Here is a 25837-nt window from a genome sequence, read left to right as displayed (position 1 = left end):
GGAAGGCAGGGCAGCCCCTTCCCCTGCCTGTGGGCGAGGACCTGGGGGGTGCTCCTCAGAGGCCCCTGGGGAAAGCGGTATCTGGGAGTGTCTGAGGCATGGAGGACCCAGGTGTAGATGGAGCCCTCTCTATGGGTTTTAAACTCTGGCAGGAGTGGCTGGCTCTTCACAGGGCCAGTGGCTGACAGGTTAAGGTCAGGGAGAGAAAGTCTAGCCCTCGGCCCACTCTGTCCAGGCCCTCCCACCATAGCAGCCTGCACGGCTCCAGGTGGACAGGGGCTCTGAAGCCGGCAGGGCGAGTGTGGGGAACCGCAGCTTATACCTGGTGAACTGGCCTGGCTTTCTCCCCGAGCCTGTCCGGCTCCCACTCCCTCCCTAGTGTCGGCCGGTGCTGGACATCCTCCTCCTATGGGAGAAAAGCCTTTTACGCTCAACCAAGAATGAGGGCTTAAGGTGCCACTTTGTGTGGGAGCCGGGCTCACTGTTCACCAGGCTCTGTCGTGGGGAGGCTGGCGATACCATGGCCTGGGGTGCCAGAGCCCTGCAGAGAAGGGGCATACGGGGGCCCTGGCCAGAAGACACGCTGGGCAGCGGTCAGCCCTCGCCCAGGTTCAGCCTTCCTGTCCCACCAGGGGCAGCGAGAGCACAGCAGTGTTCACTCCTTGGGCCGCGCCGCCAGAGCCAGCGGCTTCCCGTGTGCCATGAAGTGAAGTCACCGCTTTCTGTGGGAGAGGAGACTGGATCCCACTCCTAGTGGAGGCTTCTTGGCCCAGCAGTGACAAGGTGTGGGCTGCAGTGGTGTCGTCACAGGAGGGCGCAGTCAAGGGGGTCTTGGGAGGAGTGTTGGTGGCGACCAAGGCTGTGTGCCAGGCCTGGCCAGTGGGCACAGAGAGGCCACACGCATGCTGGGATGCTGCCAGAGTCAGTTTTATTAGGGAAGGGGGGCCCCCTGCCTCGCTCCTCCCCACACCCTGCTTCAGGGAGGTCTGTCAGCCCCAATTGTAGAAGTAGATTTTCTGCCAGGTGGGCAAGTAATCCATGAGCGGCCCTGCAGTGGGAGAGGGACACATCAGGGCGGGCCAGACCCCAATCTGTGCTGTGGCGCCACATACAGCACCTCACACCTGCGGCCCAGGAGCCCCACTGGCCCCCCTGCCCCACCCCTAGGGAGGCAGCATCACAAGGGACTCTGGCCCCATTTATAGACGAGGACCCTCAGGCCCAAAGAAGCTCATCCAGGGGAGGCACTGAGGGGTCTGAGTCAGGTCCAAGTCACCCAACTCAAGCCCAGTGGCCTTCTGCTGAGGGAGGATCTCAGCAGCCTGGTGGGCCCTTTCTCCACCATTGAAACCCCCCCAGATGAGATGGACCCTTATTGCTCCAGGAAACTGTGACCAGAAAAAGGCTGGTAGCCGGTGTGGTCGAACAGTCCCCCCACCACGGGACACCCTCTTTCCAGCCACCCTGGCTCCTCTGGTTACCCTGGTCTACGCCCAGGGGCAGTCCCACCCAGTCCTGACTTCCCGACCTCCTCTCCCGACTGTGCCAAGAATCAAACTGCAAGGAGAGAGAAGTCAGGGAGATGCGGCACGCATGTGACTCCCAACGCGACAGTCATCACGTCCCCGTCCCTGCTTACTTGTGACCAGGCCAAGGCCAGGGACGTGGTCGGCCAGCAGCTGGAGCAGGAAGAGAATCCTGGCCCTGGGAGAGGCAATAAATGGGGAGCATGATGATTAGGGGGGTCCCTGCAAACCAGGAGGCCCAGAGGCCTTCGCTGACAACCATGCTGAACTCAGTGCATTCCAGAAGACAAAGGTGACTTTCTCGGGAGCTAGGGCAGAGCCCAGTACACAAGACGAGACCTCTGGGGTTGGCTCTGCCTCCACCCTCCACCAGCTCAGCTTTGGGGTGGCACTAACCCACAATACCTCCTCCCATTCCTCTTTCCCCTTCCACCGACATCCAACACCAAAGGCCTCTAGAGGATCTCATGTAGAGCCGTACCTAGCCGGTACAGTGGAGGGTTCAGAGAGGACAACCTCACCCTGCCCTCAGGAAGCCCCTAGTCTGGCAGAAGCGCTGGCCTGCAGAGAAACCTCACAAGCCACCAATGAGAGCAGTCAGGGCCCCGGGAGGGAACACAGTGCTGAGGAGGGCACATTTTGGTTCAGGGGAAGGGGCAAGGGCCAAGGCCTTGATTTTGAATAGCCGAGGGTTTTCCACAGGGAAACTCGGGTGAGATGAGGATGCTGATGACGACACATAGCACCACGTGCTTACTACGCCCCATGCACTGCTGGACGCATTAGTCATTGAATCCCTACAAAGTGGGAACTGTCACCACCCCCTCTTACAGGTGAGGAAACGAGGCACAGGGGTATCAAATAACTTGCCCAAGGCCACACATCTGGAGGGCGGCCTGGCTCCTTATGCGGCCTGGCTCTTTATGCGTCTGTCTGGGCAGTAAGAGGAAGGCTGGCAGGGTGTGGTAGCTCATGCCTGTAATCCCAGCACTTTAGGAGACCAAGGCAGGCCTCTGTTTTCCCAAATGACAGGAGGCAGGGTCCAGAGAGGTGCCAGGGCAGAGTCCAGATGGAGCAGCCTTCCACTTTTCTCTTTCTTTTTTTTGAGACAGAGTCTTGCTCTGTTACCCAGGCTAGAGTGCAACGGCGTGATCTCGGCTCACTGCAATCTCCGCCTCCTGGGTTCAAGTGATTCTCCTGCCTCAGCCTCCCAGTAGCTGGGACTACAGACACCCGCCACCAGAGCCAGCTAATTTTTGTAATTTTAGTAGAGACGGGGTTTCACCATACTGGCCAGGCTGGTCTCAAACTCCTGACCTTGTGATCTGCCCGCCTCGGCCTCCCAAAGTGCTGGGATTATAGGCGTGAGCCACCACACCCGGCCTCTCTTTTTTCTTTTAAAAAAAGATGGTGTCTCCCTCTGTCACCCAGACTGGAGTGCAGTGGCGTGATCTCAGCTTACTGCAACCTCCGCCTCCTAGGTTCAAGCAATTCTTCTGCCTCAGCCTCCTGAGTAGCTGGGACTACAGGCACCCGCCAACGCGCTTGGCTAATTTTTGTATTTTGAGTAGAGACTGAGTCTCACTATATTACCCAGGCTGGTCTCAAACTTCTTGCCTCAAGCAATCCTCCCACCTCAGCCTCCCAAAGTGTTGGGATTACAGGTGTGAGGCATCACGCCTGGCTAAACTACACCAGTTTTTGTTTTGTTTTTTTTGAGACAGGGACTTACTCGGTCACCCAGGCACTCTGTCACACTCCGTGTGACGGAGTGATCATAACTCACTGCAGTCTCAACCTCCTGGACTGATCCTCATGCCTCAGCCTCCTGAGTAGCTGGAACTACTGGTGCACATCACCATGTCTGGCTAATTTATTATTATTATTTTATTTTTATTTTTTTGTAGGGATGGGCTGCCCAGGCTGGTTTCAAACTCCTGGCCTCAAGCAAACCTCCTGCCTTGGCCTCCCAAAGTGCTAGGATTATAGGTGTGAGCCACTGCTGCCCAGTCTATGCCAGCTTTCAAGCAGTTACTAGGTCCTAGACAAAGGGGGTCCCGGGAGCCTTGTCCGTCTCACAGTCCCAGCCGCTGCGCAGGGTTCCATCAGACTGCAGTCTAACCTCACACAGTCACAGTGGCAGGCCTGTGGAAGAACTGGTCCCAAGCTGCCCCTTGCTCAACCTAGCAGGCCTCTCCGAGTCTGGGAGCTCTGGACCCTCACAGGCGACTGGAGGCTGGGCCAGGCAGGGAAGGCCAGGGGAGACCATGCGGCTGGGATCTAGCTCTACCGCTGGCTAACTGGGTAGCTTTGTTTAAGATGCCCAACCTCCTTGAACCTCCAGTGCCTCCTCTGAGAAGTGAGGATAAGCCAAACTATTTGGCAGGAAGAAGAGGAGATGAACTAGAGGCCATGGGGCACCCGCACTTGCTGCCATCCCTGTGGGCCGCCCTGCAATGCCCTCACCGGCCCTCAGTGCCTCTCCTGCCAACCGTGTTTAAGCTCATGCTCGTGTGGACTGATGGCCCGGAGAGCTCTGCGGGCGGGGCTGGGCTGGCATCTGGTGGCTGCCACCCAGACAGCACACAGCGGGTGCTCAGTGAACCCTGGACAAGGCACTGGGGAGGGAAGGTGCCAACAGGGACCGGAGCACCAGTGCCCATTTGGCGGCCCTATCCCTGGCTGAGGGTGGGCCTGGCCATTCTGGGAGGGGCTGGGTGCTTACTCAGAGAAGCGGTCATAGAACGGAGAGCGGAGCATGTAGTACAGCAGCAGGATGGTCCGGCGCCGCAGCTCCCGCCGCTCCCTCCGGGTCAGGCCCTTCCTATCACTCAGGAGGCTCAGGCTGGGGGGCAGGGAGGACACGGTCAGGGCCAGGGGCATGATCTGGGCCCACAGAAGGGGAGAAGCCACAGGCTGGGTGTGCAGAGGGGCAGCAACAGGAGGGGCAAGGGCTGCTGCCGCCCCGCCTAGGTGATGCCAGGATTGTAGCAGAAAGCCCAGTGGAGAGTGGAGCCCCGGGCAGGCCCAGGCTCACCTGGTCACGTCCACAACACCAGCCAGGAGCCAAGGTTTCCATGACCTCTGACCCCACAGGCCCAGGCTGAGCACTGACGGCCAAGGCGTCAAGGATGTCTCTGGCACAGGGGCCCGGCTCAGCGCACTCCCCACTCAATCCCCAGCCCGCGGTGCCAGCCCTATCCTGCCCCGCGCTAAGGATACAGTGCAACAGTGGCCGGGCAATGTACAAGGACTCTGCGATGGTCTCCTGCAGCCCCAGGGGGGTGGGGGTCGCACTCAGCTCCTCAGGGTGCTGCTGCTGCCATCCCTCCCGCTGCTGGGGGGCTCCCCAGTGCCTGGAGTGCAGGGACGGTGCTAGAACACAAGGGACGCAGATGAGCGAGCCAGGCCCTGGCTGGGGTAGGGGAAGGTGGCCGCTGACCAAAGCCAGTCCAACAGGCCCAGGCAGACACAGCACCTAGGTGCCCAGGCCAGCCACATCCTCCACTTACTGTTCTGGAGGGTTCGTACCACCCGGTTTGACCGCTTCCCCACGTAGGAGTGCTCGTGGCTGCCAGGGCTGTGGTCACCATCTAGCAGGGATAGACAGAAGGCCATACCGTCAGAGGGACATGCTTCCAGTGGACCCTGCAAGGAACACGCATGCAGTGAATGCTCAGGAGCTAAGGGGAGAATGGATCCCCTAGTACTGTGGCAGCAGCTGAGTGAAGGGAACTACACCCGGGCGGTAGCTCAGCACGAGGCCCGTCCACAGAGGGAAGCAGCCTGCAGCCCGCCCTGGCCTGAAGAAAGCTCAGCATAGCTATGGCTAGAGCCAGCCTCCCGGAACCCATGGACAGGCAAGGTAGGGAGGGCCCAGTCTGACCACATCTATGGGGAACACAGCACCAGAGGGGCTGTCTTCTCTCAATCCTTTGCTTTCAAAACAATCATGATGAGAAGCAATGAACCGCCCCTACTCAGTGTTCAGAGAGTGAGGCCCAGAGGCTGACGGGATGAGCCCCAAGCCCTGAAGGGACAGATGTGCCAGGTGTCCTGCCTCTAGAGGCTGTGGCTCTGGATACAGAACCAGGCCCAGAGGCGAGGTTGGCAGGATCTCATCTGTTCCCTCTTCCTGCAGACTACAAAAATGAATGACTCTGACCAGCACAAGTCCTGAGTTTGTATTCTGATTTTGTCCCTAGCCACAGCTTTGTCCTCTCTGTTGAATACAGGCAACGAGAACACAGAGTTGATGGGGACAGGTGTGCTCCATAAACAGATACTACTGTATTCATGCTGATCGGATCTAAATCCTCAAGCTAGTCCCACAGCCCATTCTGCTCCAGGGCTTGGGGAAGTAGCTCACCCGGGGGCTGTGCCTGGGTCTCTCTGTCCAGTGGAACGATTGGGGGTGAGGTCTGGAGGCCAGCCTTGAACCAAAGCAGCAGAAGCATCCGCAGTACAGCCCTGGGTCGAGGAGGATGTCATGGTTGTGGGGAGGCAGCTACCGGCAGGAGGTCGGGGTTGCTCTGCTGAGCACCATCTGTGTAGCTGGCCTGCGTCACCCCCACCCAGGTCACCCAGGTCATCCCTGCCACAGTCCCGACCTACTTGGCCAGCTGGATGAGGGCGATGACAAGCCAGCGGCCCACTTCACCCCACACCTTGGCAGCTCCCATCTCCATGAACACCTCCACGCACTCCAGCACGCTCAGCCATGTCAGCAGCTTCTGCTGGGACAGTGACTGCAAGAACCCCAGGCCAAGAAGTCAGGGGTTTCCCGCTAGTCCCAGGCCCTTCTCTAGTAAGGAGCTCCTCTGACAAGAGATGTGGACCTTCCCCTTTCCAAGCCTAAGGGTGTCGGCGTGAGTTCAAACACCAACTCCATTAACAGCATTAACAGGCTGGGGGATCTGAAACAGCTGACTGCCTCTCTGAAGCTCAGTCTCTTCACCTGAGATGGGAATACTAACACTTTACAGCTCACCTAATGAGATGGTTTGAGGCTCAGATGGGCATAGGCGTGTCTCATTCTCCAGGAGACATGTGCTGCACGCTAGTTGCTACTATTTCATTCCTGAGTCTCCGTGCTTCCCACCCTGTTCCTGGTAGAATTCTCACCACAGGCAACTTTTTCCGAAGCTCCTTCCGTAGGATCCCGTCATTGAGCAGCACAAGCAGGTTAGAGGCGGAGTACACTAAGGGGTAGAATGTGGCCTTGAGAGGCTGGCTCTGCAGCCTCCACACCTCTCATCTTCTCCCCAGAGCTGCAGGGATCACCTGTCACCTGCTCTGCTCAGACACCCACAGACTATGTGGAAACCAACCTGTCTCTCCACCTATTTCTCAGCACTCCACTCTCCCCAACATGATCTCCCAAGGATGGTTGGAACAAGACAGGATGGGTCAATCTCAGTGACAAGCCAGCTGTTGCCCAGCTGAATAGTACTGGTCACCCAGCAGCTCACAACTACCCATCGTTCTCCGAACAGCCACAGATACCCATTCCCACCTCCTGGCCTTTTCTCTCTCAGCAGCCTGTCCCTGAGGGTCTATTCCACCACTACTTTTCTTTTTTCTTTTTTTTGAGTTGGAGTTTCGCTCTTGTTGCCCAGGCTGGAGTGCAATGGCACAATCTTGGCTCACTGCAACCTCCGCCTCCCGGGTTCAACCGATTCTCCTGCCTCAGCCTCTCGAGTACTACAGACACCTGCCACCATGCCTGGCTAATTTTTGTATTTTTAGTAGAAATGGGGTTTCACCATGTTGGCCAGGCTGGTCTTGAACTCCTGACCTCAGGTGATCCACCCGCCTTGGCCTCCCAAAGTGCTGGGATTACAGGCATGAACCACTGAAACTGGCCTCACCTCTGCTTTTCAAAACCCAGCTCATTCTTTGAGGACTGTAACAGCAGTCACTGGAGTAGTTACAATCTTGAGGTAGTTACAATCTGAGAGGTAGTTACAACACTCTTGAGGTAGTTACAATCTGAGAATCCTGGAATCTGGGAGATTTAGACTTGAATCTTGGTTCTGGGATCATCTGTGATTGTTCTCTAACCTCACTGAACTTCTATTCCCTTAAATGGACAGTAAGAAAAATAACAGTACCACTTAATATGACTGTAGAAAGGACTAACTAGCAAAGGTAGGAAAGGCACTTAGCCCAGCGCCTAGCCAGTAGTGAATACTCAGATAAGGTCCCCAGACGTTTCTCGACTTAGGGACATGGAGGGCCCAGGACAGTGGACAACAGACCTTTGTCTGATTCAGTCACAGCACAAGGTGTCTAGCGGGCAGCCCAGGACCTCGAGCTGGGGTGTTCACTGGGCCCAGGCAGCCGATTCCCCATTCCCCACCCACAGAGCCCTGCTCACCCAGCTCTGACAGCTCGTGCGAATCGGCGAATCGACCTGGAGAGAGGGTACAGAAGGAGGTGTGAGTGAGCATTTGCCTCACCTTTCGTCTTCAGCTCCCGGACGTCCCCTCCCTACGCCCTTTGGGAACCTGGACGAGTCTTCTCAAGCACAGCGATCACTAGCCTGACTCCGCAGGGAAGGGGGCCACTGGGGTCATAGGTCAGGGCCCAGAAGGAACGGATCAAAGGTCAGGGTGGCACCTGCCAGCAGGTAACTGAGGCCCCGCACTGCCGTCTCCAGCTGGGCCGTGGCGGCCGGGTGATGAGTCACGTACTCCTGGTAGCGAAGGCCCAGGAGCCGCAGCTTCTCCATCCTGCCCTCGGCACCGACAGACCCACGGAAGGACCGTACGACTGGCTGCGGCGCCCTGCTTCCTGCGCCCTCCTTCCTTCTTCCGGTCTTAGGCCCGCCTCTCGGTTGCTTAACTTCCGCGGGCCAGAAGGCTGGTGACTTGAAGAGCCAGTGAACCACTCTTCACCCCATCTCTTGAACCACTTTCCACTCGGTTAGCGCTTAGCAACTGAGGGCCCAAACCCACCCCCTACTCCCTCAAGTCATTGGTTAGTTAGCACGCTCTCCGCCCCTGATCCACCTAGCGCCGTGGGGACCCAGCTCTTCCGTTGACCGGGTTGGCGGCCCTTGCGCCTGCGCAGTTAACGCTCTAGGAAAGCTGGGCGGCAGTCAGAGCAGTTCATTCTAGAGTAGGGAGCTAGAGCCCCGAGTCTTTCCAATGGAACGCAGAGAGACTCGAACGGCAGGGCCGAATTTTAAAGGACTGGGAGATTGCAGGTTCTTGAAAAAAGGGGTCTCGATCGGATTTGGGGAGGTGCGGGGCGTCTAAATACAGTCGGACTGTGTCTCAGCAGACAGGCGTTCGGCCAGTATCCCCATCTCCGTTCCCCCAACAAAGGTAGTGCTGGAGAAATTGAGGCAGTAAGGAGTCCAGCTCTCCAGTGCCGTCTCGAACCCCTAGACAGCACAGTTCCGGCTTTGGCCTCAGCTCCCTTAGGGACTGTGCTCCCCAAGGGCGCGCGCCTGCACTCCCACCTACGCGAAGCCCTGGCCCGGGCTTCTCTCGGCTCCTTGGGCGGGAGTGTCCTTTCTCTGGGTCTCGGATTTCCCTATCTGTAAAATGGTTTGAGGGCAGACTTGATCCTTGAACTCAGAATCGATCTCAGATAGCTTTCCGGCCCTCGGACGCACCTCGCAGTCCTCAGCTTTGCCCCAAGGAAGCGAGCGACCCCTGGGGAAATCCCTTCCTAAATGGAGCCTCCTCCTGGAAAGGGTGGGCCGGGAGAGCTGCGGCGAGTGGTGGAGGGTACAGGCCCGGGGAGGCAGCCGCTGATTGGCTGCGGTGAAAGGGGCGTGGCATGGGTGGAACCGTGGGCCAGTGCTCTGGCGGGAGCGGCACAGCGGATTTATGGTACCCTGAGAATAGTAATACATTATTTTATCTAATCCTCTTCACTAGATATCTCCAGATGAAGAAAGCATCCGCTTAAGAACGCCCAGCTAGGCCGGGCGCAGTGACTCACACCTGTAATCCAAGCACTTTGGAAGCCAAGGCGGGCGGATCACCTGAGGTCGGGAGTTCAAGACCAGCCTGAGCAACATGGTGAAACCCCGTCTTAAAAAAAGAAAAAAAAGGCCGGGCGCGGTGGCTCAAGCCTGTAATCCCAGCACTTTGGGAGGCCGAGGCGGGTGGATCACGAGGTCAAGAGATCGAGATCATCCTGGTCAACATGGTGAAACCCCGTCTCTACTAAAAATACAAAAAATTAGCTGGGCATGGTGGCGCGTGCCTGTAATCCCAGCTACTCAGGAGGCTGAGGCAGGAGGATTGCCTGACCCCAGGAGGCGGAGGTTGCGGTGAGCCGAGATCGCGCCATTGCACTCCAGCCTGGGTAACAAGAGCGAAACTCCGTCTCAAAAAAAAAAAAAAAAAAAAAGAAAAAAAAAAAAGAACGCCCAGCTAAAATTTGAGTGCTGATCTTTTCTGACCTCAGAGATTAGGCAGTTTCTTTTTATTTATTTATTCATTTTTTTAACTTTTATTTTTAGAGAGCAGGTCTAAGCATCACAGCTCACCAGGAATCCACAACCTTTCCTCCACTCCCTCACCCCACCCTACACTACAGCTTAGTTTTCTTCTCTATCAGGTGGGAGACTAGAGCTGCCCACTCACATCAAAGAATGAAGACCCAGGGAAAGGTGACCAGGGGCCTGAGGAGAGGCAGAGGTCTTGAAGAACAGAGGAGGTGGTCATGGGCATCATCGACATCATTTCTGGCCACCTCTGGGTGCCAGGCTTGCTCGCCCTCCTCCCAGGAACCCCATCAGGTTGCTAAGAACTGTTGACAGATGGGAAATTAGAGGCCCAATAAGGAGGAGGAAAGGATTTGTTCCACATGGCACAACAAGGCACTGGCCAAACGGGCCACCTTGCGGGTCTCTGGTGGCAGTGCCCTCTCTCCTATGGCCCACAGCCCACAAGAGCTGTGACATATTGAGGCTCCTTGGTCATAAGGCAAGTTAGCAACTGGGATTAGGACCTGGGCTCAGGGTCCTCGAGGTGAGGCTCCTTCTCTCTTGCTCTGCTCCACTGTCTTGTTTGTTTTTCTTTTTTATTTTTATTATTATTTTATTTTATTTATTTTTTTAATAAAGACGGGGTTTCACCCTGTTGGTCAGGCTGGTCTTGAACTCCCGACCTCAGATGATCCGCCTGTCTTGGCCTCCAAAGTGCTTGGATTACAAGCATGAGCCACCACGCCCAGACTTTTTTCTTATTTATTTATTTATTTTGTTTGTTTTTGAGATGGAGACACACTGTGTCACCAGGCTGGAGTGCAGTGGTGCAATCTCAGCTCACTGCAACCTCTGCCTCCTGGGTTCAAGCGATTCTCCTGCCTCAGCCTCCTGAGTAGCTGGGATTACAGGTAAACACCACCATGCCCGACTAATTCCTGTATTTTTAGTAGAGACGAGGTTTCGCCATGTTGGCCAGGCTGATCTTGAACTTCTAACCTCAGGTGATCTACCTGCCTCAGCCTCCAAAAGTGCTGGGATTATAGGTGTGAGCCACCTTGTTCTGCTGGGCCCTGCCGTGCCCCACCATCTTAATGAACTTGTTCCCCAAACCTCCAGGTTGGCCACTCCTCCAGCCTTCCCTCTGCAGCTATGGAGTGAGGAGGGAGAGTGTGAGGTTCAGCAGTCCTTGGGCTGGAGGTCCTGTATTTCTGAAGAGGAGAGCAAAGTGTGGAAGGGCGAGGAGCAGACTTTCCAGGACAAAATACAAAGGGACTGGGGCTGGAACCAGTTTCTCCTCCCTCCCTGCAGAACTGGAGCATGGGTCCAGCCAGGCTGGCAGCAGCAGGGCTGCCTGAATTTCCTCTCTAGATCCCAGGCCTGATTAGGCCCATAGACAAAGAGTTGCCGTGTGTGCAGGAGGCTCCTAGGGGGGCCCCTCCCCTGCTCCCTGGCCCCCTGCCTGGACTTGGCCGTCTCGTTGGGCTGGAAGGACTTTTAAGTGGCAGATTGAGCTGTCCCAAGTCACAGGGGAAGAGAGGTAGACCAGTCCAGCAGGTACAGATGACAGTATCAGAGGCCGAGAGAGGGGGCCTCACTGGTCTAAAGTCACACAATAAAGTCCTGGGCAGAGCTGAGTCAAAGCAGGTCTTAGGCCCAGAGGAACAGCACCGTCTATATGCCCGTACTTGTCTCTCTTACTCCCTCACAGAACAGACAAGGTTCCAGTCCTGTGAGCAGTTTACATGCCCCCAGAACAGCCCCTTGGGGCCTAGCGGGCATCTCAGCACTTCAGTTTCCCTGAGTGGTGAGGTTGACCCAGAAGAGGGGCGAGCATTGTGAGTGACCACAGTGAGATCTGCAGACCCAGCTTCCTGCACGAACTCCCCTAGCCCCTTAACTGAAGACTCATCCTGGGCCAGCCCCCAACTGTGTGTGTGCCCTACCCAGTCCCACAAGGTGTTTGTTTGTTTGTCTTTTTTTTTTTTTTTTTTTTGAGACAGAGTTTTACTCTGTCACCCAGCCTGGAGTGCAGTGGTGTAATCTTGGCTCACTGCAACCTCCACCTACCAGGTTCAAGCGATTCTCCTCCCTCAGCCTTCTGAGTAGCTGGGATTACAGGTGTGTGCCACCATGCCTGGCTAATTTTTGTATTTTTAGCAGAGACGGGGTTTCACCATGTTGGTCAGGCTGGTCTCAAACTCACAACCTTGTGATCCACCCGCCTCGGCCTCCCAAAGTGCTGGGATTACAGGCGTGAGCCACCACGCCCGGACTTGTTTGTTTTTAGAGACTAGGTCTTACTCTGTCACCCAGACTGGAGTGCAGTGGTGTGATTACGGCTCACAGCAGCCTTGACCTCCTGGGTTCAGGTAATCCTTCTACCTCAGCCTCCCAAGTAGTAGGTGCATGCCACCACACCCAGGTAATTTTTGTAGATACAGGGTTTTGCCATGTTGACCAGGCTAGTCTTGAATTCCTGGGTTCAAGCAAGCCACCAGCCTTGGCCTCCCAAAGTGCTGGGATTACAGGCATGAGCGACCATCCCTGGCCTGGTCCCACATGTTTAACCCCCACAAACGGTCTCTGTTGAGGGTCCTGGGGAGGGAATTACGTTCCCCCACCCCAGCTTCAGCCTAGAGATGAAGATCAGGGAGGCTGTAGGCTCACGCTCCAGACGCCTCAGCAGCCCCTACATGGCCTTTCTCAATTCCCGGGTGTACAAGGAGCCGCTGTCAGTCTCCATGGCAACCATTATCCCTGCCCTCCAAAGACCCAAAGCCTGACCTTCCCCATCTCCCAAAGAAAGGCCTCCTGGCCTCACAGAGGAGGAGACTGTGGGGTGTCAGGCTGGGCTGCTTTCCACAGCTGCTTCTGAGTTTGCCTCACTTTTTGCAGCCAGAAGTTGGGCAAAGGACACAGCCTGAGCCCCCCTTTCCAGGTCATAGGAGGACAGGTTCTCACTCCAATCCACATTCAACACGTATTGAGCACTTGGTATTTGCAGGCCCTGGTTGGGCACTGGGTACAGGACAGACAAGGTTCCAGTCCCGTGAGCAGCTTACGTTCCGGGACGGAGATTGGCAATAAACAAGCAAACGACTTCAACTTTCCATGAGTGCTAGCCAGCCCTGGGAGGCTCTGCTGCCAGAAGGAACGTCAAGGGCAAGTCCTGGGCGGGAGACCCTTCCGGAGGAGGAGCAAGAAAGCTGCTTCTGCAGCGCACAGCCTGGGGCAGGGGGATGAGTGCGGCTGCTGGAGACGGGAGGGGCTGGAGGGTGTTCCTGTCTAACAGATCACTTAAACTCTCTAGGGGAGAATCAGCCCGCATCATAGGATTAATGGAGGGCCTGGTTTGCTGTTCGGGTTTAGCATCTAGAGCGCCCCCCACCCCTTCCCTGGCCTCCTATGGGGTGAACCGGGGAGAGGGAGGGAAGAAGAGCTCCAGGCCAGGGCACCCCGGCACAATCACGACAATCTGGACAAGAGTGGGGATCCCCGGCCCTGCCCAGGCGGCCTAGGCCACCCGCGTCTGGGGCCCCTCGCCAGCTCCCGGGCGGGAGGCGGCCTTCACAAGGGCGCTTTGTCCTGGCGGCGCCGGCAGGACCCGGCCAGGCCACCTGGACTGAGGGTGGGGGAGGAAGGCTGAGGCTCCAGGTGCTCCGCTGCTCCGGGGCAGGTGTCGGCCGGCTCCGCCCCTATCCCCAGAGCAGGTGTCGCCGACCCCAGCGGCCTGCATTCCGGCCCCCTCCTTCTCCCTCGGGTGGAGCTCCGGCCGTGCCTTTGATCCCGGGCCCCGGGACACGGGCCCCTCCCCGCGGGGAGAGAGGGGAGGAGGCGCGGCCCTGGAGTGGGGGCAGGACCGGGGCTCAGGGCAGGTAGCGGGGCCCGGGCTTTCGCGCGTGGTTGCTCCAGCTCCCCCAGCCCTCCCCGCCTCCTGGTGGGAAAATTAGCCCAGGAGGGGGTTTTGGGGACTCCTCGCGGGCTGGGGAACCGTCGGATGCCGGCGCAGGGGGCGGGGCCAGGACCCCGGGGGGGTCTCCCCGCCCCTTCGAGCTCAGCCCCGCCGAGGTGAAACCTGAGCCCAGGTCGGGGGCGGGGCTGGCCCGCGCCTCTCCCTGGGTCCCCGCACCCTGGCCGGCGGCTGCGAGCGCAGGGCCCGGCCCGGGAGCCTCTGGAGCAGGTGAGGGAGGCGGCTCCGCGCGGGCCGGACGACACCGCCGTCGGGCCCCGCCGCCCAGGGCTGAGCCTCCCCTCTCGCCCCTCGGTCCGCAGGCCCGCAATGGAGGCCGCAGCCCCGGGTCGCGCCCCGCCCTGAGCGCCCCCGTCGGCGGCCATGCTTCCCCGAGGGCGCTCCCGGGCGCTGGGGGCCGCCGCACTGTTGCTGCTGCTGCTTCTGCTCGGATTCCTCCTGTTCGGTGGGGACCTGGGGTGTGAGCGCCACGAGCTGGGCGGTAGAGCGGGGGCCCCGGGATGCTTCCCCAGCCAGCTAGTGCCACGTGTCCCCCCAGACTGGAGGCTGCGGGGAGCCGCCGCCCTCGACGGAGACCCGCTGGCAGGCCCCAGGGACCGCAACCCCTCCGACTGCGGCCCGCGACCGCCGCCGCCGCCGCCGCCGCCGCCGCCCAAGTGCGAGGTAGGTACGCGCGGCCCCTGCGGCGGGAGTCCCGCGGGTGCTCCCCTCAGCCCAGCCTCTTGGAAAATCTTCGGGAATCACAGCACCTGGCGTCTGTCCGGCACTGGCCAGCCGGCTGGGGCGCGCCTCGGAAGTGCACCTCCTCTGCTCCGACCTCAGTTTCCCCATTTGAAATGAAGGGTTGGCTTTTGGTGGGGCAGCTCAACCATGGGTCCTCGCCGCCTCGCGGAGGGACGGGGGCCTGCTGCCGACCTGGGCGTCCTTCCCCAGCTCTTGCACGTGGCCATCGTGTGTGCGGGGCATAACTCCAGCCGAGACGTCATCACCCTGGTGAAGTCTATGCTCTTCTACAGGTACAGTCAGGTGTCCGTGGAGGAGGGTCAGGAGTGGGGAAGGGATAAAGTCCTGGATAGGCTGGCCTAAGAGCTTTAGCTTCCTCATCTGTGACACGGGGACAGTGTCCCCTTCCTCCTTTAAGGGCGATTGTAAGAACATCCTGAGCTGGCATGGAAAAGCTCTTTGCAGATGGCGCTTTTGCCTCTGCGCACCTCAGGGTGGGGGCTGATCCAGGTTGCTCCTGCTGGGGCCTCTCAGGCTTTCTCTTTGCCCACCCAAAAGGAAGAATCCACTGCACCTCCACTTGGTGACTGACGCCGTGGCCAGAAACATCCTGGAGATGCTCTTCCGTACATGGATGGTGCCTGCTGTCCGTGTCAGCTTTTACGATGCCGATGAGCTCAAGGCAGGGGCCCAGCCCTTCTGCACCCCTGCCCAGCTGTGTCTTTTCTCCCAGGGCATGGTGGGGCTGGGGAAGAGAATCCTCAGTCCCATCAGCCTACTGAAGCGCAAACCCCTCTCTTTTTGGAGTCTACACCCTCTCCTCTGTCACTCCCAGCATGCGTTCTGGTGCTCCTAGGCCTCTCTCTGCCATCTCATCCCCTGCCCTTCCCCCACACAGTCCCAGGTCTCCTGGATCCCCAACAAGCACTACTCCGGCCTCTATGGGCTAATGAAGCTGGTGCTGCCCGGCACCCTGCCCGCTGAGCTGGCCCGCGTCATTGTCCTGGACACGGACATCACCTTCGCCTCTGACATCGCGGAGCTCTGGGCACTCTTTACTCACTTTTCTGGTGAGAGGCCTGGGAGCCTGCCTGGCCTTCCCAGGACCCCTGCATCTAGCCCTGAGCCCAGGTCCTGTGGCAACCTCAGACAGGTCCGTCATGCCCTCCCCTCCCAGACACACAGGCGATCGGTCTCGTGGAGAACCAGAGTGACTGGTACCTGGGCAACCTCTGGAAGAACCACAGACCCTGGCCTGCCTTGGGCCGGGGATTTAACACAGGTGGGAACAGTGGTGAGGGGAGGCAGGTGGGGTGGTCTGCTGGTCCTTAGGCCCCTAGGGCAGAAGGGGTAAAGAATGCTAGGAATCCCCTCAGGAAGAACAGTGCTGTGGAAAGAACCCTGGATGAAGAGTCAGACAGCACTTCCAACAGTCCTGTGTGTGCTGGATGACTGGCCAGCTCTGGTGCTCCCTCTGAGCCTCAGTTTTCTCATCCACTAAATGGGGATAATTTTAACAGTCCTGGGATTACCAAGTGTGAGAAGCAACCCGTGGAGGTGCTCTGTAAGCTGGGCAGCGTGCAGCACCTCCCCTTCACCCCCAAGAGGATTGACTGTTGACAGAAGTAGTCCATGAGTAAGCTGGGTACAGTGGCTCATGCCTGTAATCCCAGCACTTTGGGAGGCTAAGGTGGGAGAATCGCTTGAGCCCAAGAGTTGGAGAACAGCCTTGGCAACATAGTAAGACCCCTGTCTCCACAAACATTAAAAAATTGGCCCGGCGCAGTGGCTCACGCCTGTAATCCCAGCACTTTGGGAAGCCGAGCAGGGCAGATCACTTGAATTCAGGAGTTTGAGACCAGTCCGGCTAACATGGTGAAACCCTGTCTCTAATAAAAATATAAAAATTAGCCAGGCATGGTGTCACGTACTTGAGAGGCTGAGGTGGGAGAGTCACTTTGAACCCGGGAGGCAGAGGTTGCAGTGGGTCAAGGTCACACTACTGCATTCCAGCCTTGGCAAGAGCGCAAGACTCTGTCTCAAAAATAAATAAGTACATAAATACATAAATAAAAAGAATAGGTGTGGTAGCATGCCTGCAGCCCCAGCTACTCAGGAGTGGGGGTGGGGAGCTGAGGTGGGAGGTTTGCTTTAGCCTGGGAGATCGAGGCTGCAGTGAGCCTTGATTGTGCCACTATACCACTCCAGCCTGGGTGACAAAGCAAGACCCTGTCTCTTTAAAAAAAAAAAAAAAAAAAAAAGTCAGGGCACGGTGGCTCATGCCTGTAATCCCAGCACTTTGGGAGGCCAAGGCAGGTGGATCATGAGGTCAGGAGATTGAAACCATCCTAGCTAACATGGTGAAAACCCGTCTCTACTAAATATAATAAAAATTAGCCAGGTGTGGTGGCACACACCTGAAGTCCCAGCTACTTGTGAGGCTGAGGCAGGAGAATTGCTTGAACCCAGGAAGTGGAGGTTGCAGTGAGCCAAGATCACGCCACTGCACTCCAGCCTGGGTGACAGAGTGAAACTCCATCTCAAAAAAAAAATAGTAGTCCATAACCATGTGTGAACAGTCAGAAGATACCAAGAAGTCAAAAAACAAGACACCTTCATGACCCATGTCCCCCAGGAGCTGGTTGTCTCAAGCGGGCATGACAGCATCTCCCCATTGGCAGGTGTGATTCTGCTGCGGCTGGACCGGCTCCGGCAGGCTGGCTGGGAGCAGATGTGGAGGCTGATGGCCAGGCGGGAGCTCCTTACCCTACCTGCCACCTCACTGGCCGACCAGGTCTGGGGAAGCCTTACTGGGTTGGGGGTGGCAGGCTGGGGGCTGGTATGTGATGGGTGTCTCTGCTCAGGACATCTTTAACGCTGTGATCAAGGAGCACCCGGGGCTGGTGCACCCTCTGCCCTGTGTCTGGAATGTGCAGCTGTCCGACCACACACTGGCTGAGCGCTGCTACTCCGAGGCATCTGACCTCAAGGTGAGTGGGACAGGAGGCTGCATGGTGGTGGGGGGCCACGGATGGGGACTCCTGCTCCCTACTCCCATAGCTCCAACACTCTCCCGGGTCCCAGGTGATCCACTGGAACTCGCCAAAGAAGCTTCGGGTGAAGAACAAGCACGTGGAATTCTTCCGCAATTTCTACCTGACCTTCCTGGAGTACGATGGGAACCTGCTGCGGAGAGGGCTCTTCGGGTGCCCCAGCCAGCCCGCGTCTGGTGCTGAGCAGGTGAGAGTGAGCCACCTTCCCCTACCCTTCTCTGCTCTGCTGGGACCCAGCCTTGTCTGGGGGACATGTCCTTCTGCCCTACCCCCAGTCCTTGTGCCCCCTCAGTTGCAGCAGGCCCTGGAACAGCTCGATGAGGAAGACCCCTGCTTTGAGTTCCGGCAGCAGCAGCTCACTGTGCACCGCGTGCACATCACTTTCCTGCCTCATGAGCCGTCACCCTCCCGGCCTCACGATGTCACCCTTGTGGCCCAGTTGTCCATGGACCGGTGAGTGTGCAGAGGGCAGCCCAGGGAGTACGGCACGGGCTGGGGTTGGACACTTCTGAGCGGAGGTTCCATCTGGCAGCCTGATGCTGTGGCAGTGAGCTGCCTGGCCCTCAAGGAGTTCCAGAAGTTGGAGACATTGGATGTGGTGCAAAGAGCTTGGGCACTGGAGTCATCCAGATGCCCAGAACTGCCCCTCGGTCACTGTGGGACCATGGGCAAGTCTTCATATCTCTGGCCCTTAGTTTTCTCTCTCCAAGGAGAAGGTACCCACCTAGTGGGGTAGTTGTGAAGATTCAATCAGACTGGCTCTAAAAGTGCTTGAAGGGTGCTCAGTAAGTCACTTGAGGACATGGCAGCAGCTAACTGGGGAGGTTGTCCAGGCCTCCCTGAGCTGTGTCAGCTGTGCTGACCTCCCTGTCCCCCTAGGCTGCAGATGTTGGAAGCCCTGTGCAGGCACTGGCCTGGCCCCATGAGCCTGGCCTTGTACCTGACAGACGCAGAAGCCCAGCAGTTCCTGCGTTTCGTTGAGGCCTCTCCAGTGCTCGCCGCCCGGCAGGACGTGGCCTACCACGTGGTGTACCGTGAGGGGCCCCTGTACCCTGTCAACCAGCTCCGCAATGTGGCCTTAGCCCAGGCCCTCACGCCTTATGTCTTCCTCAGCGACATTGACTTCCTGCCTGCCTATTCTCTCTACGACTACCTCAGGTGGGCCTGCAGGCAGGGAGAGGAACAGTGCACGGGGTGAATGTAGACAGGGCATGCGCGGGACCCCGGGCTTCTAAGTCTCTGCTCCTTTCTGGGCCACAGTGGCCTCTGTCAAGTGGGGTTTGTATTAGGTAGGCTGTTTCTCTGGGCTGCCAACAGGGGAGGGCAAGACCTGCTTCAGCAGCAGCTCCACCTGCACTTGTGTCCACCCATCACATCAGGCAAGATGGCCCGTGGGGGTCAGGTCCTATGGCTAATGCCCCGATGAGGGTCACTGGCCCAGTCCTGGAGGCCCTGGTCTTCTCCCCTGCTCATGGGTGCTCCTCCTCAGGGCCTCCATTGAGCAGCTGGGGCTGGGCAGCCGGCGGAAGGCAGCGCTGGTGGTGCCAGCATTCGAGACCCTGCACTACCGCTTCAGCTTCCCCCGTTCCAAGGTGGAGCTGCTGGCCTTGCTGGATGCAGGCGCTCTCTACACCTTCAGGTAGGTGGGGCTTCTCTGGCCATGCCACTCCCTGGCCCACACTGGCCCCTGCTGTCCACGAGCTCCTAGCCTCAGCCTGGCTCCCATCCGACTCTGCCGCACAGGTACCACGAGTGGCCCCGGGGCCACGCACCCACAGACTATGCCCGCTGGCGGGAGGCTCAGGCCCCATACGGTGTGCAGTGGGTGGCCGACTATGAACCCTATGTGGTGGTGCCACGTGACTGTCCCCGCTATGACCCTCGATTTGTGGGCTTCGGCTGGAACAAGGTGGCCCACATCGTGGAGCTGGATGCCCAGGTGAGGAGGGTGCCTTGTTGCCACCACCTTTGATTCGAGCACCTCCAGGTCTGGGGAACTCAGGACACCTCTGCCTGGGGGACCACGTCACTAGGCAGCACTGTTAGAAACGACCCCCTTCTGCAGAACTAAAATCATGTGCCCTTTGGCCCTTGCTTTAGCTCTTGGGGATACAGGGTAAGCCTGGAGCTGCAACTTCCCCGAAGGCCAGGCAAGCCAGGCAGCCACTGCTCCTCTGCCCCACCCTGCAGGAATATGAGTTCCTGGTGCTGCCCGAGGCCTTCACCATCCATCTGCCCCATGCTCCAAGCCTAGACATCTCTCACTTCCGCTCCAGCCCCACCTATCGTGGCTGCCTCCAGGCCCTCAAGGACGAATTCCACCAGGACTTGTCCCGCCACTATGGGGCTGCTGCCCTCAAATACCTCCCAGCCCTGCAGCAGCCCTGGAGCCCGGCCCGAGGCTCCTGAGGCTGCCCCTTTTAGCACTGGGCAGACACCAGGGCAACCCGGCCTGCTCTCCGCTATCCCTGCTATTTAAATTATTTAAGGTTTCTGGGAAGGGCTGGGGAGGAGCATCTGTGGGGTGGGGTCTTCCCTTTGCTGCTATTGTATGGCTGGGGTCTGGCCTCCCTCTGCCCCAGCCGGTTTGGGGCTGGTTCCCGCATCTTCAATTGTTCATTCCTTTTTCATAATTAAAGTTTTAAAAAATCCTTTTTGTGTTCCTCCTAGTTTGGGGGAGCAAGAGTGCTCTGGGGCTAGGGCGTCAGTGCACAAGGGAGGTGCTACATCCAGCAGCTGGGGTCACAGGAGGGCCTGGGCCCTTAAGGGAAGGCCTCCCATACCAGACAGCCAGTCAGGGAGGGCAGAGGCTGGGGCTGGAACGTGTCTTGCCCACCCTCCCCTGCCCCAAACCCAACACCATGAGGCTAAGAGGCTTTATTTGGCTTTATTTAGTAAAATGTTAAAATAAATAAATACAAATTGATCAGCTGCTCTGTATCCCCCCCACCCCCTCAAAACAAAAACCAAACAGAAACAAAAACTTTGAAGCACAAAACTCCAAATACAAGTCTACCAAGACTGAAATCACAAAGGGCATGGACAAGAGACAGGGTTGGGGTCTGGCTGGCTCTTCTCTGCTAGGAGCTGGCTGACCTCTGTCCTGCCCATCCCCACCGCCTGGCTGCAGCTCACCTGGACTGAGGACCCATGGAGACCGGGGAGAGGTGAGGGCCCAAAGGCTGCTGGGGACGGGCGGGGGTGGGGGAGGCTGGGTCCTCAGGGAGGAAGGGCCTTGTGGGAGGGGGCGCCAAGTGGAACTGGGGGGCCCTGCTTCCGTTTATAGGAGCTACTTTTCAGAGTTCCTACCCCGGCTTTCTGAAGGGCAGCCCCAGCTTCCTGCCCCTCACTTTAGCAAGGGGGCCAGAAGACTGCCCAGAGGAGCTAACTCAGAGGACAGTCTAAGTCAGGGTGAGGATGGGAGTCCTGCTTCCTGCCAGGGGTGCCCGGCTGAGGGCAGGGGCGAGGTCCACACAGAGCAAAATTGCCTCCACTCAACAGACGCCGTGGGATCTGGAGACCCAGGCCCTGGAAAATGCTCAGGGCCACACTCCATCCCATCATTACCTTGAGAGCCTTTTGCCTCTGGGTAGTCTCCTAAATTCAGCCCTTTAGATAAATAAGAAGGACCACGCCTTACAAGGGAATGAAGGGAAGAAACCTCTGAAGAGAGTGTGTGAGCTGGGAGGGGAGAGCCCAAGGGCTCTGCTAGCCCCAAGAGAGAAGTATCAGAGGTGGCTGGAGAGGCAGCGTGCATGCGGAGACAGAAGTGTGCTGCAGACACGGCCACCCGCACAGACACAGCTGCGTGCACCTGCCCCCACGCACGCTGCCTGCTGGGCCTGAGCCAAGCAGCAGCAGGGACAGAGAGACAGGCCTTGCAGGGAAACCAGGCACACGATGGTGCCAGCTGGAGGCTGCCAGGGTGGCCCCACCAGGGACTGCCCGTAGCTGTCTACCCCTGTCAGGTACAACCAGCAGGCTTACCACAAAGGGCCTAATAAGGAAGGAAGAAATCAAAATCCCGATGAGCTCAGCACAGGTGAGACAAGACCCAGCAGGCTCCATGAAAGAAAAAGGACCCGCAGGCAGCAAGAATGCAGAGGTGGAGATGACAGCAACATGACCTCACTGCCACCAGCGTGCAGCGCCTGATCAGGAGCTGGCAGGGGACTCCCAGGCAGGGCCCAGTGGGCAGCCACTCCAGCTCTGAAGTGACTGCAAAGCCAGCTGGTCTCAGATAAGTAGCTGTCAGAGCAGCTAAATTCTGGCCCGTGGGGAAAGAGCAGCGAAACGAAGGAGGAGGAAGCAAGTGGAGGTGGCTGGGTGGGGCAGTGTCACGAGCGAGTGTCTGGCAGTCTGGGGGACAGTGAAGGACAGGGAGATTGAGTGCCGGGGGCCTCTTCTTTACAGTAAAGCAGTGTTTTGGAATTTGAGTCCAGAATGTAGGTTTGTGGGCAGGATTGCATCTTGCACTCCATACTAGCTGACTCCCAAAACAGCTCACATCTGAATGTCAGGAAGAGTCCACAGCCCTGCTGCAGGCGAGGTCAGAATGTACTCACGCTGCTCAGGGCGGCAGGCAAAGCCCCGGTCAATTCCTAGCCTCATCCTCCCACCCTTGAGACTCCTCAGGCAGCTCCTCTCCGAGAAAAGGCCTCTAGTGATGATGGCTTCCCAACTTCTTTCAGGAAAAGGAGAGTTAACTGTTGCGGCAACCCCCAGATGGGCCCAGACAAGTTGAGGGGAAGAGCTCTAGACAGGGCAGGCAGCCTGCTGCTGGTCTCTGATCCTCTGCCACGATTCCTCCAACTAGTCCAGGCATCTCCAAGGCTCCCTGAACAGGCACAGCACCTTGGTTTCTGTGAAAAGGGAACTCTTTCCCCATCAGCCAATCAAGCAGCCAGGGCCTAACTGAGGCCTGTTCAGCCAAACTTAACTCCCTCTTCTGAGGTCCTTGGGAAGATGAATGGCGACAGCTGATTTGGATGAGACACATTTTCCTCTAAGAAGCATCTCTTCTCTGTTGAATTTGCTTTCAGATCTGTCTTTGTCTCTCTGGGCCTAAATGGGTGGGAGAGAAGCTAATGGGACCGTTTCTACCCCTTCTAGACTCTAGCTGTTATCAGGGCCTAGAGTGGGCTTCGGGGAGATGCTCCAGCAGGGCCCAGGTACGGAGCCTCCACTGCCCTCCCATCAGCCAGGGTCACGCAAGAGGCAAAGGTCTCCAGCCAGAGCACACATCTGACACCGTTTACTTCCCACAAGGCAAGATGAGAGAATGGTGTGAGCCTTTCAGAACCCTGGTTTTCTCAAGGAGAGGCCACAACAGGCCAAGCCAAGGCAAGCGAAGCAATTCTAGCCAAGGGTCACCCAGGAGACTTGTGGGTGGGAGGAGTGGAATGAATTCCATTTCTGGTGCCTGGAGCCAACAGGCAGAGAAAGGAGAGAGAGCTTCAGACCTCTCCCCAAAAGCAAGTCAGAGCGAAGGCCACCCTGGGGCTCTGTCTCAGAGACATACCCTCGAGACATGTCACTCCTCTGTTCTTTCTAAGCACCAAGGGCTGATGCAGCCAGCCTGCACTCCCGTACCCTCCTGCCACAGCCAGGGTGCGTGGGCACCACTGAGCTCCACTGGCCAGTTCCCTTGGAGGTGTCCCCCAGGCACTCATAATGCTGGTGGCTGAAAGACCAAAAGCAGCACCAAAGGAAGGGATCTTATTTAGGCACCAGCCTTTTGCTCTAGCAGAATCTAAGAAGACCATGGGGAGGGTCCTGACACCGTCCAGACTTCCATTTGGGCTTCACAACAGGAGACAAGATCCCTGCACCAAGAAGAGAGCACGGTCTTTTCTGAGGAGAGAGAAGGGTGGGGAACTCCACCCTGTCCGTCAAGGAGACTGGCCCACAGTCTAGAGACACACACGGCAAAATGTCATCGTCATCAGCAGGGTCTGTGCTAAAAAATTATAACTACACGGCATTTTCTCCAGTTCTGACACCTTTTTAATAGAAATCACTGTTTTTAGGAAACAAATAGCACTTTTGTAATTTTTTTTACAATGTTTCTTACCTTGATCTTAATTTAAGTAACACTAGGAAGACCTCAATATCTTTTATTTTCCTTTTTAATTTAAAAAAAAGTTGTTTTTTTCCCCAGATACAAAGATTTTTGCCCTTGCATAAAAAACCAGTGCCCGAACGATGACACAAGGACTCACAAAGACTCACGGGACCTCACTGACACTATGATTCCTACTCTACCATGCAAGGTCTCGGCTACCCTTAATTGGACTGTCAGCCTGAAAAACAGCTTTTCTATTCCTTATTTTAGTTTTTGTTACCAAGAAAGTAAAATGAACAATAAAATAAAACTTTCCTTAAAGAAAAAAGGAAGAAAAACAAAAATTTAAAAAAAAGAGAGAAAAGAAATGTCTCCATTCAATTCACACACACCTGGGTCGCGTGCTGCTTCACTCAAGATCTTCTTATGAATATAGAAAAGGGATGGAGCTTGTTTTCAAGTAAAATCACTGATCCACTTTTTTCCTTCCTGGACATACACATCCTTCTTCCCCGCCCCAGGCAAGGGCCAGCGGCCTGGGCTCTGCTTGTTCTTGGAGAGGAGACAGTGGGATAACACGGAGATGCGCGATTCACCAAGCAGGGAAGGAAGGAGGCTGGGCAGGCTTCAGGATGGGGAGTTCCCACGGGGAGGGAGCAGAGCACGGGGGAGAAGAACCTACTGGCTGTCCTTGGTGTCGGTCTCCCCTGCGAGGCCCCCGCCAGACGTGATTAAATACTGCTTATGTGATATACTGTCCCACCCCCGGCTCCCTCCAGCCACTCCCATTCCCTCTTCTGGGCACTGGGGTTGGTTGAATCTCAATTCCTTTTTTTGGTTTTATAGTAGCGAAAGTTTAGAAACAGGAAAGCCCACACACTCTTTGGACTTGTCTTCTCTACCTAAACAAACGGCTCGGCAAGTAAGGATCTGAAACCTGCTCTCCTCCCTCCGCCCGTCCCTGCTCCCCACCCAAGAAAACAGAAACAAACCCATCGTGGCTGTGGAGGCTGCTGCAGGCACACACTGGTGTAGAATAGAGAGAGTAAATATATTATTTCACTTGGCATGGTGCTGGCAAAGAACCTCCAGCTGGCACTATTTCATGTAACATGGTCCAATCTTTGCATGTACACACAGAATAAGAAGGATCAATTGGCAAACTCTGGTGCCACCTGGCACAAGCATCTTCTCTCTCTCTGGAACCAAAGAACCAAAAGAATTCTGCACTTTCCAGAAATCCGGCTTTGCTTTTCTAGAGTCTTCAGTGTTCTGCTCTCCTTGCCGCCGGGATCCCGTGGCTTCTCCTAGAGGGGCTCTGTTATTTAGTCTCTTCCCCTTGGTTACAGTTCGCTGTGCAGCTCTGGGAGGAGGGGGAAGGGGCCGGCGTGGAGGTGGCGGCATTGGCAGGGGGGGTGCAGTCCGGGCCGTTGGAGATGGCCCCCACAGTGGCCTCAGAGTCTACAGGTTTGGAGAGGTCGATGCCGTGGATGAGGCGAATCAGCTGTTTTACCTTCTCCAAGGAGCTGTGCATCTCCTTCTGCCGGGCCAGGATGGTGTTCTTCATTTCCATGCATTTCTGCAGCAAATGACAAGGGCAGTGGCACTGAGCCGCCTCATTCTAACAGGCCTAGCAGCCCCTGAGAGTGGAGCACCTTCTCTCTGCCCAGGGAGAAGAACCCCTGCTGGCTGCTGTGCAGCCCCTAGGCCTTGCTGTGCTCCCCAGCGGAGTGGGCGCTACCACCTAAGGAACAGGGCAAGTGGAGTGGGTAGGCTGGGGGAGTCCAAGAGGCAACAGAGGGAGAGAGCATGCGGGCACGAACACGCGAGAGTGCTAACACTTAAAAGCAAACCGGCAGAGCTGCCATCAGACTTCCAAACAAAGGTTAAAAAAAAAAAAATTCCCACAGCTGCCCTGCAGCCTGTTCAGGCAGGTTTTGATATGCTTCTGTCATGCTAATGGGGGCCTTCAGGACTGAACTGAGCTCTCCAGGGTGCTATCTGGATTCCATCCTAGGGCAGCAGGAAGTGTGAGGGTGGGCCGGCAAC

The 25837-nt window shown here is 57.1% G+C and overlaps 3 protein-coding genes across 26 annotated transcripts in view; 1 reads left to right on the top strand and 2 right to left on the bottom strand.

Annotated features, from left to right (window-relative positions):
* Positions 1-796: 796 nt before the first annotated feature.
* On the bottom strand, positions 797-8567 carry PEX16 (peroxisomal biogenesis factor 16). Of its 2 annotated transcripts, none has more exons than XM_012452438.3 (11): positions 8148-8567; positions 7906-7941; positions 6651-6727; positions 6141-6274; positions 5896-5996; positions 5039-5119; positions 4749-4901; positions 4564-4636; positions 4252-4371; positions 1636-1704; positions 797-905 (listed from the first exon to the last, which is right to left on the bottom strand). In XM_012452438.3, exons 1-11 carry the CDS (start codon positions 8257-8259, stop codon positions 821-823), a joined length of 1041 nt encoding a protein of 346 aa, XP_012307861.2. In that variant the 5' UTR covers positions 8260-8567; the 3' UTR covers positions 797-820. The 2 variants fall into 2 exon arrangements, with proteins under 2 accessions (XP_012307861.2, XP_012307858.2); XM_012452435.3 differs by lacking the exon at positions 797-905 and adding an exon at positions 912-1048 and having other exon boundaries at positions 1640-1704; positions 8148-8566.
* A 5744-nt stretch (positions 8568-14311) lies between these two features.
* LARGE2 (LARGE xylosyl- and glucuronyltransferase 2) lies at positions 14312-20375 on the top strand. The gene is made up of 13 exons (XM_012452440.3): positions 14312-14611; positions 14882-14964; positions 15230-15353; positions 15570-15741; positions 15849-15953; positions 17353-17465; positions 17536-17661; positions 17756-17911; positions 18017-18177; positions 18604-18882; positions 19214-19363; positions 19468-19663; positions 19915-20375. Exons 1-13 carry the CDS (start codon positions 14312-14314, stop codon positions 20131-20133), a joined length of 2184 nt encoding a protein of 727 aa, XP_012307863.3. The 3' UTR covers positions 20134-20375.
* Positions 20376-23707: 3332 nt separating this feature from the next.
* PHF21A (PHD finger protein 21A) overlaps positions 23708-25837 on the bottom strand; it is a 194696-nt gene continuing 192566 nt past the window's right edge. For all 23 annotated transcript variants that reach the window (XM_021665682.2, XM_021665685.2, XM_021665690.2 and 20 more), the window contains one exon: positions 23708-25367. In XM_021665682.2, the coding sequence (XP_021521357.1) occupies positions 25110-25367 (258 nt within the window). In that variant the 3' untranslated portion in view covers positions 23708-25109. The remainder of the gene's footprint in view (positions 25368-25837) is intronic.

The sequence above is a fragment of the Aotus nancymaae genome, unplaced genomic scaffold, assembly GCF_030222135.1.
Source record: "Aotus nancymaae isolate 86718 unplaced genomic scaffold, 86718_ANA_hifiasm-v0.15.2.pri h1tg000059l, whole genome shotgun sequence".
In the NCBI taxonomy this organism is placed as follows: domain Eukaryota; kingdom Metazoa; phylum Chordata; class Mammalia; order Primates; family Aotidae; genus Aotus; species Aotus nancymaae.
The sequence above is the reverse complement of the archived record's forward strand: the minus strand, read 5'-3'. Positions and strand labels throughout refer to the sequence as shown.

What these genes read in the sequence shown, in the direction of transcription:
- PEX16 (XM_012452438.3), bottom strand. Translation starts at nt 8,259, where the DNA reads ATGGAGAAGCTGCGGCTCCTGGGCCTTCGCTACCAGGAGTACGTGACT. An exon ending in GACCCAGGCACAGCCCCCGG is followed by an intron (nt 5,120 to 5,895) that starts GTGAGCTACTTC and finishes TATCCCTGCTAG; the next exon opens with ATGGTGACCACAGCCCTGGC. An exon ending in GGTGTTGTGGACGTGACCAG is followed by an intron (nt 4,372 to 4,563) that starts GTGAGCCTGGGC and finishes CCTGCCCCCCAG; the next exon opens with CCTGAGCCTCCTGAGTGATA.
- LARGE2 (XM_012452440.3), top strand. Translation starts at nt 14,312, where the DNA reads ATGCTTCCCCGAGGGCGCTCCCGGGCGCTGGGGGCCGCCGCACTGTTG. An exon ending in CGCCGCCGCCCAAGTGCGAG is followed by an intron (nt 14,612 to 14,881) that starts GTAGGTACGCGC and finishes GTCCTTCCCCAG; the next exon opens with CTCTTGCACGTGGCCATCGT. An exon ending in GGCGCTCTCTACACCTTCAG is followed by an intron (nt 19,364 to 19,467) that starts GTAGGTGGGGCT and finishes TCTGCCGCACAG; the next exon opens with GTACCACGAGTGGCCCCGGG.